The sequence below is a fragment of the Eurosta solidaginis genome, chromosome 4 (assembly GCF_040869045.1).
Source record: "Eurosta solidaginis isolate ZX-2024a chromosome 4, ASM4086904v1, whole genome shotgun sequence".
Taxonomy (NCBI): Eukaryota; Metazoa; Arthropoda; class Insecta; order Diptera; family Tephritidae; genus Eurosta; species Eurosta solidaginis.
The window spans coordinates 58,505,525-58,518,805 of NC_090322.1; the positions used below are offsets into that span (position 1 = coordinate 58,505,525).

General features: G+C 38.3%; 1 protein-coding gene and 1 long non-coding RNA gene across 8 annotated transcripts in view; both read left to right on the forward strand.

Moving 5' to 3' along the window:
• Positions 1–7,935, forward strand: LOC137249833 (uncharacterized). Of its 5 annotated transcripts, none has more exons than XR_010952561.1 (4): positions 1–330; positions 481–1,202; positions 6,021–6,201; positions 6,272–7,935. It is a non-coding gene; the product is annotated as an uncharacterized lncRNA (long non-coding RNA). The 5 variants fall into 5 exon arrangements; XR_010952562.1 differs by having other exon boundaries at positions 489–1,202; XR_010952559.1 differs by lacking the exon at positions 1–330 and having other exon boundaries at positions 339–899; positions 972–1,202.
• Positions 7,936–9,059: 1,124 nt separating this feature from the next.
• Rcd-1 (Required for cell differentiation 1) overlaps positions 9,060–13,281 on the forward strand; it is a 95,554-nt gene continuing 91,332 nt past the window's right edge. For all 3 annotated transcript variants that reach the window (XR_010952563.1, XR_010952564.1, XM_067781797.1), the window contains exons 1-2: positions 9,060–9,202; positions 9,600–9,714. Coding sequence is in view for 1 of the 3 variants with exons in the window: in XM_067781797.1 (XP_067637898.1) it covers positions 9,661–9,714 (54 nt within the window). In the remaining 2 variants the exon portion in view is untranslated. The remainder of the gene's footprint in view (positions 9,203–9,599; positions 9,715–13,281) is intronic.

Below are 13,281 nucleotides of genomic sequence, written 5' to 3' on the forward strand. Positions count from 1 at the left end.
TTCACCCACACATTCAAAGCTTTTTTCGCTCTCCACTAACACATCGACGTTTCATCCTGTCATCGAAATGACAGTTCATTAATTATTCCGGAAAACATTGAAACGCAAAAAAAATATAAATTGTTTACAACGAAAAATATCTTGTGCTTTTAGTTGTGACATGTGACGGAAATTAAAAATTTTGTTGCAGAGAACACCTTTTTGCGTTGGCGATCTTCGCCCAAAATAACATTAAGTTAATTTGAATTGTGACATGTTACTGAAATTAAGAATATTGCTGCAGAGACCATCTTTTTGCGTTGGCGGCCTTCGCCCAAAATAATATTAAGGGTAAAGTTTTACAAGACGGTTCACCACCTAATTTAAAAATATCAAATAATAATAAAAACGGAGCTCGAGACGCCCCTTTTGATTCCACGTTTGATAATTTTTGATAAAAATTGGGTGGTGCACCGTCTTTTAAATCGTTACCATATTAAGTTGTATAGAATCGACGGGATGGCCTACAAGGTTTTATGTCAACTAAATCGCTCCCGATATGGTCGGGCTAGTACCTTAATGGTTCCCGGAACGTACCCGATCTGCATCCGGCAAAGGACCAACAAAGTCGATAACGGGGAGTGTCCTTATCGCTACAACAACAACAACATTATTTACTTTCTGATTTTCATTCATACGTATGTGCATTTTTAAATAATAAAAAAAATGTTATATTATTCTAATAGATAGCATCTCCGCCGGGTTGCGATTCAGCTCAGAATATGCCAAAATCAGAGGAAATCTACAAAAACAAGGTACTTTACAAGCAACATGCTTTGGAATACGGTACCAAACTGGTTGGATGTATTTCCCTAAAAAAGGGTGGAACTACGCATCTTGGTTTGTCAGTATTTGCTTCGGTAATTTATATTGATTTGTAGTGATTAAAAATTGCAATAGTAGATAATGTAATGTGAATTAAAATTGAATAGGTAGCCGGAGCAAAAAAGGCAACTGATCGGCATGCAACTGTTATTTATGTGGTGCCACCGGGAGCTGCTGCTGCTATCCTAGAAGCATTAGAAGCAGAAATGTCTTTGATTTTTTGTATCACCAAAGTTGTGCCATAACATGATAGGGTTCGCGTTAAGCACGCTCTCTTAAGGCAAAAAAAATCGCGTCTAGTCAGGCCCGATTGTCCAGGAATCATCGCACCAGAAAGGGTAAGTAAATTGGCTACCATATTAAATATATAAGCAACATGTATGAATTTTTTAGTGATAATTTGTCATGCTTTTGTTGATAATCAACTGAAGAATGCAAATACGACAGAGTTCGAAGTTCATGTGAAAACCAATTAATTTTTTTAATTAGCATTTGGAGAGAAAAATACATATGTATGTATGCATAGAACTGCATAGGAGGGGAGGAAAAATTAATTATTATCAGTAGATTTGCAAGATTTTTGTCATTTTCCCTGCATCGCAGTTGTCATTACATTGCGTTAAGAGAGGACATCAACACCTTACTACCCACAGCCAGTTAAAATTATTGTAAATTTTGCTCTTTTCATCACTGTTTCAAAACGTGGAAAGTTATATATCGAGCATTCCATGGAGAATGGTGCATTTTAGCAGACTTTCGCATTGCCGGCATTATTAAGATTCAATCCCTAGAAGGTTTAATGTAGTCATATCAATAGTTCCCGAGATGGTGGGGCTAGTACCACAATGGTGCTTGTTACCGGATAGATAGATCATTTATTGAGGATTGCACAGTGACTTGCACATCTCCTTCACAGCACCTCATCCTAGCCGACTTCCTTGATGAACCCCAGCAGTGTTCTTTGCTTGAGGGATTAAATGTGGGAATGCTCTGGCCTTGGTGAGCCCATAAACTTAGCCCTACGTCTTGAAATTGCGCCGCAATCTAGAAGGATATGGGCCACCGTCTGCTGATCCATCACAAAATCGGTATGTGTTGTTCGATACTATACCCAGCTTTTGCATGTGACTGCTCAGTCTACAGTGTCTTGTAAGAATAGCCGTTGGGGTTCTTAGGTTATCTTTTTGAGAGGCCTATTAATGCCCTATATCGAGTTGTGCTGTAACCCCCTAACAGTAACTTAGATTGACTCAGGCCTGGCATATTGCGCCAGTGTTCTCTCTTTTCCCTCCCTTCTGCTAATAAATGCCCCTGTGGGCCAACTGGCAGGAACGGCTCGGGATCGATGGGTCATGCAGTTGCTGCCTCTCTTTCCGTCTTGTCCGCCTGCTGTTGTTGTAGTAGCAGTGCTTCGCCCCATCCAATAGGTGCGACCGATCACAAATTGTCATCAATGTCCTCTAACGGGAGTCCAAAGAAACTTTCTGTTTCAACAGGGGTGGACCATAATGAAAGGGATGTTAGGGGCGTTGGTTCCACAATACAATTAAAGACATGGTTGGTGTCATGTGGACACACATTGCAAGCAGGACATACATTTTGTATGTCGGGGTTGATTCTGGATAGGTAAGAGTTTAGCCTGTTACAGTATCCAGCTCGAAGTTGAGCTAGAGTGACTACTCTCGTTTCCCTAGGGAGAGTGCGTTCCTCCTCTGCTAGTTTTGTTCTTTGAGTACAGGAATCACCGGCATAGAGGTCCGACGCCTGTTTGTGGAGTTCACTGAAGACATGCTTGTGTTTTTTAGCTTCATACGGCTGTGTTCTCAGGTGCCGTATTTCCTCATAATGTAAAGAGGCCGTGAACAACAAGAGCCACAAAAGATTTATAAAAGTTACGAGGAAGGTTGGAAAGGACGCGTTTCCAATCCTCCAGTGCTCCCAGCTTAAGGCAACAAAATTTGGAATTTATATTTTTCAATTATATGTGTATTTTAAGCTTTCGGAATGTATTAGTCTCCGATCAATGCAGCTAAACATGTCTTTGGATGTTGGAAATTCAAAATAACGTGTATCCAATCACCCCTCAACTTTGTTTAGTAAAGACGCTGTCGGAATGCATGAAGATTCCGATTAGCACAGCTCAACATATAATGGGAGGTTGAAAAGGACGTGTTTCCAATCCCCCTTGCTCCAACTTTTATTTGGCCTTATTTTCGTTATTTTTGTTACACATTATATAATTTTATTGTTATATTTATGCTGTCGGAATGCGAATGATTCCGATCAGCAACAGTAAATACCAGCTGGAAATACCGAATTCCAGCGAAATTAGTTGTTGGAACTGTCTGGAGTTACAGGTGGCGACCGATTTTCTTTTCCTTATGGCCGGATGCATTGTATTTTGCTGCTACCATTATTACCATTCCCTTTTCGCGCTCCAGTATCGGTATATCATGTAAAAAAATAAAAGAAAAAAAAAACTATCTTATTGGAAGGGTTTTACAATGCTCCAATAAACTTTTTTTAAAAGTATTGAAGTTATTACTACTTTTTATGTGATTAGGAAGTTCATTGAAATATTTCAGGCCCTTATATATATGACCGTCCTAAAAAGATTCTTTTCCGGCAAACGCAGCAAACCCATTTCTCAGTACTGGGGTCAGGAGAAGTACCCGGATTGGGGTCGATACCTTCCCGGAAGAGGAGAGTATGGCGCAGACCCGCTGCAAGGATCTGCTGGGGGGTTGATAATTCGTGGGAGAGTGGAGTCCGCCTGCTCATTGCCCTCCACTCCCCTGCGGCCTAGGACCCAGGCCAACAGTACTACGTTGTGTGCTCCTAATTGATTCAGCTTTTCTACGCACTGAAGGACAAGTGCTGACTTTATTACGAACGCCGCAAGTGCCTTTAGTGGAACCTGACTGCCTGACTGAGTATGGCAATTGTTTCATTGGGGTATCAGCGCTGAAGGTTCAGCTTAGCGCACTAACTTATGGCGAATACTTCCGCTCGAAAATGCTCGGATGTGCTTTTATAGTTACTGATATTTTGGTTCTGGGTCCGAAAACTCTGGCTCCAATCCCCTCTGGCGTCTTCGAGCCATTTATGTACCTTCCGATCTTGAGCCTAGTAATACATTGCACCCGCCTATACCTATACAGCCGTACCAAGAGACGGAGCAGCCCATTACATATTGGCACAACCGGAGCACTGCTGGACATCCATCCTATATGAAACCTATGCATTCAAAAGTGTTTGTACCAGTGGCTGGTGCACACCGAACTGGACCAATGTATGCTATATTGAGGCCTGCACAAATACCAAGCTATGTTTATGTAAATAATGTTACTGCTAATGTCAATTTGCACGGTTGAGCACATACAGTACCTACGTGTATACAAGGTGGAACACCACACTACCTACATGGCGATGTAGCCACCGATCAGGTTGTTGTAAGAGATTAATTAAAATATGTTATTCATAAACACTGATTCTTATATTTTTATTATCATTAATCTGTAGACTAGACTCATGACGGGTATTCTTACTGGACACTGCCTTCTGGCGTCACATGCCTTTAAATTAGGCTTGGTCAGTGATAGCAGATGTAGGAAGTGCGAGTTGGAGGAGGAAACGATAGATTTCATTCTGTGCTCGTGCCCTGCGCTTGCTGGGCTAAGACTCCAGCTGACAGATGTCAGATCTAGAAGCAGCAAGTGGCTTAAGTTCTAGGAAGCCGCTAACCCGCTGGAGCCATGAGAAGCGTGAGTGCACTTTGGGTGCCCCAAGACAAGTTCCGTACCTGCTCCGAATAATTTGATAGATAGATAGATTAGATAGGGATCTGTTCTAGGTCCAACTCTTTGGAATGCGGTGTATGGGGGATGCTACAAATCGACCTTCCCGGAGGCACGGAAATTGTCGGCTATGCAGATGATATTGTCGTAGTAGCAGTGGCCAAGAAACTTGATCTGCTCCACGCATTATGTAACGACGCCATGGGAAGAATAACGGAATGGTTGACGAACACGGGGCTGGAGATGGCTAGCAATAAGACAGAAGTGGTTCTGATGAGCTCAAAGCGGACTGTGGATGAGTTGGTCCTAACCATAGGAGATTTTCAAATAAATTCAAAGCCCTCCTTGAAATATCTAGGAGTAATCATTGACTCAAAACTAACTTTTAGGGAGCACTTCAGGGCGGTGGGGGACAAAGTTTCTAGAGTTAGTGGAACCCTAACGCGAATAATGCCCAACATCGGCGGCCCAAGCGAAGCTACCCGTCAGCGATTATCCAACGTAACCAGCTCTATAATATTATATGCAGCACCAGTATGGCACAGATCTAAAATGGTCCACCAAAAAGATATACTAGCAGCCTACCGCATTACTGCTATACGAATAGCATGTGCTGTTCCGACGACGCGATCCATGTTTTATCCAGGAAAATCCCAGTAGATCTACTCTCAGGTGAAATGGCCGATCTGTATGGCATTGGATTCAGCCGACCATCTGAAGATGCTAAGAAAAGCGCAAGGTCACCAACAATAGTTAGGTGGCAAGAACGGCGGGAAGATTCGAGAAAAGAGCGCTGAACCTTCATGCTAGTCCGGAATATAGCGGAATGGTACGAGCGAAAACACGGCAAACTAAATTACCATCTCACACAGATATTGAGCGGGCACGGTGGCTTGAAGAAATATCTACATAAGCGTGGGATAGAGGAGGATCCTTTCTGTCCAATCTGTCCGTCCGAATTGGAAAGCGCAGAACCTGTAATATTTCACTGCCCTCGTTTTCACGGCGAAAGACTGTCTGTAAACAGAGTTTTTGGAGAGGAACCTTCCATTAGGAATTTAGTTCCACGAATTTGCGGACAAATAGATTGTTGGATTGCTGTGAGCAAGATGGCCTTTATAGTAATGACGAAATTGATGATGCATGCCGAAAGGGAGCGTAGAGAAATGCGCATACGAAGTAGTGGCGACTAAATCGCCTTTGAAGTTACTTTACCAGGTCCTGATTCTAGTTATCTGAAATTTCTCTTGTGCCTTTGGAAAAGAGCTATGTGTGGAGCCCTATTTATGGAACACTTTTCGGCTTATATTAAAAACTTTTAATCTATTCTTACTGATATGAGTTTCTTTTTCATTCTAGGTAATTTGATTTTGACGATGTGAGGATAGAAATATCCCAAATATTCCAGCTGTGGCTGTAAGAACATACATTTGCTCAAATTAGAAGAAAACTGCACGGTTGAGCACATCCAGTATCTAGGTTTATACAAGGAGGAACACGACACTACTTTCACGGGGATGTAGCCACCGATCACGTTGTTGTAAGAGCTTATTTTAAATATGTTATTCATAAACACTGATTCTATTATTTTGTTTTGGTTTTTACTTTAGAGTCAACCTGTTATATAAGCGATGTCAGCTATGCCTGTAACGTAAGCGCCTTCAGATGTAATAGTTACCGCGGACGCGGTCACAGGAGTAGTTCACTACGTGGGGATTACACTAATCAAGGACTTTCAATATCGGAAGGTTTTCCAGCACTATAACACACCAACAATATGTGCAATCACCCGAATAAATTGTACAACAAACGTTAACACCACATCATCAGCCAGCAACAACAACAACAAACGCAACAAGTTGAAACTTCTAAACAATTAATGACTAGTGAACCACCAACATATCCGCAATATGCGCAAACATCAACACCAACATGTGTCGCCTACTTTGCAAAACGGTGAAGATGGCCAAGGCCATTCTGATTCTAATACTGATAAAGGCGAACCATTGGCAAATTTAAAAACTCAAACAGACCACGGAAAATGTTGATGATGGTATTAATTCTAGTACGGATAGTAAAGAATTTAAACCTAGGAAAAAAGCTAAACTTGATAAAAACTTAACCGAAGATGACAATGTTTCTAATTCTAATACAAAGGAAGATGAACCTTTGATAAATATGAAGCTTAAAACAGAGTTATCAAAAAATGACGATGATGATAATGATGTTGATGCAAAGTCCAATGTTGAAAATGATGAAAATTATGAAACAGAATCTGAAAATAGTATGAGTGTGGATTATAACCTGAAGCAAAACTGTCATATCCGGTACGACCAGAATTAGATGTTAAGAAAAGAGCCTACATAAAAAGGCTCAGTATATTTATGGAAAATGTATCATGAGACAATGCCCAATGTATGTATTTCAATTAAATTCAGCACATTGTTGGAAAAAGCATCTAAACTTTATGCATCGTGTAGAGAAACCAGAACATTTACAATTTAAATATAACGAACGTGGTGCAAAATGTAAATTTTGTGATATTCAAGCAGCTACACCAGCTTCAACAAATTATTGGACCATGAGATTTCTCATATGCCTAATAGTCATTATTTAAAATGTAAATTATGCGATTGGAAGACGAAAATACATTCAAGTATGAATTTTCATTTACGTGTACAACACGCTGAAACAATTGATGTAACAACGAAAAGTTTAGAATTGAATGTTTGTCCATATTGTAATCACAATGGTATTTACGCAAACACTTAATACATCTTTTCTATGTTTAGAATGTGGTGAATAATTTAGAACAAATACAAGTTTACGTGTGCACCACAAGATTTGAACGGAAATATCTTGAGGGTATGGTTACACCTATGTGGCATCTACAAGCTATTTATAATGACTAGTATGGAATGAATCCGGATATGGAAGAAAACGGAGGTGACGAAATGAATCACCATGCTTCTTTGGATTCTGGTGATACTCCTGACATGCTTCCTAATTTCCCTACGTCTGATGTTACTATACCTACCAAACTAATATGACTGCAAACTGATGAGCAACACTACCAGCGCAGGAAAAATAAGAACTTCAAAACAAGGTTTCGGAAAGGGCGCGACTATGAATAGACGTTAATGTATTTATATAGTTTATAAATATATAAAATTCACATATGTAAAGTTCGCTAGAGTAATAAGGCAATAATTTAAATTGTAAAAAAACATTGTATATATGAAAAATTTATAATTAAATATTATCTGAACATAAAGGACGCGTTTCATTCATAGAAAAAGCGATTTGACAGAGGGTAACCGATACGGGTAACCGATAGACCAGTTACCCGTGTTGTTGTTGTTGCATATGTTTTGGTTAGCGATAACGAAAACATAACTGATGAAGTAACTTAAAAATGTAAATAACATCGAGCGAGAAGGAATGTCGAAAACACAATAGGTAAGAGCGAGAAAGCGAGTCACACGTACACTATTTTGAGAGAGCGCATGCGTTACCTTTTTCACGACAGCAATGTAAAAGTCATTAAGACGATAGTTGGTGAACAAGTTATTGGTGACGATTAAGTAATCGATTAGGGAACGGGTACCTGTCTTGTAGGGTGGTCATAGATGAATGGATTTGCAACTCTTTGTTTCGAGAGAGCGCTGTCAAAATGCACATTTTTTATAACATTTATCAATGATGCCACTCTAAACAAAAATGAATAGATCTGAAAATTGGGATTTTTGACATAAATTTCGGCGATTATAGTTTCAATCATCTAATAAAATGATAGTTGTAAAATATTTATTTCTTTAAACTTATTTTACAATAATACGACTCGTTAGAGTTAAATATAAACAAATCTAAGTAAAATTTACATTTCAATTAAATTACTTAGTCAAATATTGTAACGCATTTAACTCGCAGTGAAAACCATATATTCTTTTGAAATTTCAGTAAATCGGACGATATAACAGTTAATATTATTTAATGGATAGGGCTTATCCTACATGTCTGGCGTTCCAGGTTCTGTGATCAAAATGGAGTGGTTGCATCAGGAGTTCATATTTACAAAACCTGTTGTTAGTGATAACTTTTGAATGGGAAATAATATTTACCCTTCGCCTTCGAACTAATAATATATAGACTAAATTAAGTATTTTTATCCTTTTTCCCATAATTTTTGAACGCTATTCTACAGTTGTAGGTCAAACTAAAGTTTACCGAAATTATTCGGCCGTTTTTCGTTTTGACTGGCACATTTTTTGTTCTGGCACCCGCTTCAGCTGGCGCGAGGGATTTATCTGTGATTGTTGCCAGCAACAACTAGAAGATAAATCCCTCGTGAGAGCGCAAATATGAGAGCGTAACCAAAAGATTCGTATCAATCTAATCTATGGTATTGGTCGTGTAGCAAAAGTAGTCCAATTTTTCGCGTTCATAAATTGCTGCTTTCATAAAATTAAGGTCGAATAAAATCCATAAAAATTAGTTTTTAATAAAGCGAAAGCTATATTAGAAATTTTTAATAACCATAAGTAAGTTAGAAGATTAAATTTTGTTAAGAAGTACATTTTTTATAAAGCAGTTTGGTGGCATTGTGTGTGTGACGTGATTGCGAAAGACGTTAAAGCGAGTGGTCGAAAAGAAAGGAAAATATGCGAGCTTTGCAAAATTTGTTCAATAACCAAAACAACCACAAAAAATAGTTATTCGACAATATTTCCATATATCATAGTTAACAATATAAAATTTGAGCTATATTTAGCTTATTTAGTGCATTATATTTACCAATAAGAAATTTTTCAATTCGTGTATTGCCGCCATATTTGTGAAAAATTTCGCATTTTCATAGCGAACATAACCGATTACTCTGCTTATTTCGTGTAAAAGGAAAGCAAATACTTAAGCAATATTTTTATACCTTTTTTTCAGCCTTATTTTATCAGTGAATAATTTTTCAACGTGGAATCGAATAGTAAATTCATAAGTTATAATGAGTGCTCAGCCTAGTCCCGCCTGCATGACTCCATCAACCGAACAGGAAAGGGTAAGTTGACAAACGACATACATATGTATGTACATATTTGATTTCTATTAATTGCGTTTAGCATGTATAGTCATATAATATTGTTCATTTATGTAGCTACTACCCAAGTATATCTAATGTTATAATAACATAAGGTACCAAGCCCTAAGATGTGTCAGGGGTTTTATATTTTGCTTTAGCTAAGATTGTAGTAAGAAACTCAATTTTGACGACCGGTGTCTTCCCAATATACTGGAAAGCTGCAAAAGTTATTCCAATCCGTAAACAAAATAATGAGTATCGACCAATAGCCATACTCCCTTTCCTCTCTAAGGTCGTTGAACGTATTCTACATGGGCAAATCGTATCATATGTACATGAATACAAGCTCCTGTCAGATAGTCAGTCCGGTTTCAGGTCAAAGCGGAGCTGTACAACGGCACTATTATCTGTGACAGAAGAAATTCGTGAGCGAGTGGATGAAAGTTACATTGCCTTCTTAACACTTCTTGACCACTCCAAAGCTTTCGATTCTGTAGACCACACTCTGCTCTGTAGGAAGCTGGAAAACCTATTTAACTTCTCTGGTCATGCAGTTGCCCTTATAAGATCATATCTTGGCGATAGGACTCAAGCAGTATGTATAGATGGTGAAAAGTCTGACTTCCTTCATGTCTTAAGAGGCGTCCCTCAAGGCTCTATCCTGGGTCCTCTGTTATTTGTTCTGTACATCAATGACTTACCCGATGTCCTTAAGTATTGTAATGTTCATATCTACGCTGATGATGTGCAGTTATTTACGTGTTGTCCTCGTGATCAAACTAGCTTGTGCATAAGTAACTTAAACCACGATTTGAATCAAATATTTTCATGGGCTGCTATGAATGGCTTATGTATAAACCCGAATAAGTCAAAATGTATTGTTATTCATAGAAGGTCTTTTCCCACTAATGATTTAGAGAATGTAGTGTTCGACAATTCCGTTATAGAATACGTAGATACGGCGAAAAACTTAGGTGTAATTTTTAACAAAACATTGACATGGAAAGACCATATTTTTAGAACGGTTGGGAAAGTGTATGGAATGCTTCGTACACTATGGTTAACACAGTATTTTACGCCTTTGCACATACGACTACTTCTGGCTAAAGCGTACTTAATACCTACGCTACTCCATGGTTGTGTGATTTACTCAAACTGTGACTATCTGTGCAAGAACAAACTAAATGTTGTTTACAACAACATTGCTAGATATGTTTATGGGTTGAAAAGATTTGACCACGTATCTCAACATGCTGAAAGGTTGCTAAACATTTCTTTCGAAAATCTTTTAAAAGTCAAAACACTGTCCTTCCTCCATAAACTGATACACACGAAGGAACCTGACTATCTATATCGTAAGCTTATTTTTCTGCAATCATCAAGATCGGTGCTTCTTCTTAAGCACATCAGATACCGCTCGCTAACCTCTGAGCGCCAATTCTTTGTTACTGCAATACGTCTTTGGAACTCGCTACCTACTAGTCTTCGACTCTTAAGTAATGCTCTGCACTTCAGAAAAGAGCTAACATCATTTTTTAACGACTCTTAAACTGGATCTCAAATTGTTGTTGTTAAAATGTTCATTTCTAAGTCCTTTTCCTTTCTCTGTGTCTTCTTTCTTTGTTTGTTAAATACTATTCAATCTATAACCAGCCAAAGGTTATCATCACTACTGCTGTCTTTTAATATTTATTAACTACTTTTCTTTAGTTTTAAGATTTACATTTACATACATAAATATTTCACTATTGTCCGCTATATTTAATTTAATTTGATTAATCTAATTTATTATTATAAATGTTCAATTTTTATAGCTCATGCTATTCATGACTAGCACTGTTAAATAATTTGTCAAAATTGTTGTGCTAGGAACAAATTTTCAAATAAATACATACATACATACATACATAAAAATAGGGAAAGTTAATGAGACGTTACAACTCAAGGGCAATTGAGATTCTTCGTATAACCTAGTGGGTTGAAGGTTATCAATATTCTAATTAATTCAAGTCATAGGGAATGTATTGACTTAAAGTCCTTTTCTTTTGGGTAACGTTCTACGGTAACGTTTTACAAGACGCTGCACCACCTAATTTTTATCGAAAATTGTCAATGGTGGTGTCAAAAGACGCGTCTATCCGTCGAAAGTTATTCACAAAAAACCCCGAGATGGTCCGAAATATGGGGCCCTATCCATAGTTGTTTTGCATGGAACACCCTTCTGCGTTGGCGGCCTTCGGCCGCGCTTATCGGTTGTTGATGTTAACATTGGGCTGCCGCAAGGCTCAGTACTTGCTCCGATATTATTTATAATTTACATCAATGATATAAAACTTGTTTGAGAAATTGTAAAATAAGTCTTTTTGCAGATGATGCATTAGTTAGCATTAGTGACAAAAATGTAGATTGCTGTCATGAAAATACAAGAAGACTTAAATAATTTATATAAGTGGATGTGCAGCAGAAAGCTAAAACTTAATATTGATAAAACTAAGTATATGATATTTCACAAGAACCATAATAACTTAATCGAATCTAGTCTGAAAATAAAAACCAGTGCAATTGAAAGAGTAGATCAAATGAAATACCTAGGTGTAATAATTGATGAGAAACTAAGTTTCACAGAACATATGAATCATTTAGAGAAGAAAATTGCACAGAAAATATGGTTTATGTATCGGAACATTTTAGCATATTAGCCAACATCACAAAATATTAGTATATAGATCAATTGTAGAACCACATTTTATTTACTGCCCAACAATACTACTAGTAACAAATTATACGTTAATTAATAAGCTCCAAATACAGCAAAACAAAGCAATGCGTTTGATACTAAAATGCTCTTATAGAACATCAAAAAGTATTATGCTTCCTGTGTTAAATTGGCTTAGTATTAAACAATTAATCTGGTATTACTGTTGTTGTTATTGTGGTTGTAGCGATAAGGTTGCTCCCCGAAGGCTTTGGGGAGTGTTATCGATGTGATGGTCCTTTGCCGGATACAAATCCGGTACGCTCCGGTACCATAGCACCATTAAGGTGCTAGCCCGACCATCTTGGCAACGATTTATGTGGCCACATTAAACCTTCAGGCAATTCCCTACCTCCCTACCCCCAAGTTCCATGAGGAGCTGGGGGTCGCCAGAGCCTCGTCTGTTAGTGAAACAGGATTCGCCGCGGATAGGTGAGGTTGACAATTGGGTTTGGAGAAGCTATATATTGCGCTGGCAACCTGAAAGGTTGCGCTACACAGCCCCTTGAATCTGGTATTTTAGTCGCCTCTTACGACATACCTACCGCGGGTATATTCTGATCCCCTAACCCGCTGGGGTATCTGGTATTACTCTTTGAAGTTTATACGTTACATAACACAGGATACAGTACAATCATGAGATCCATAACTATGGAACTAGGAGTAGCAGCAATTTAAGACTGCCCAAAGTAAGAACCGAGTTCACAAAAAAGACCTTAGAATACGTAGGCTATAAAATGTATAATGAACTACCAGCAGAGATAAAAGACTGTGAAAACGTTAAGTTTAAA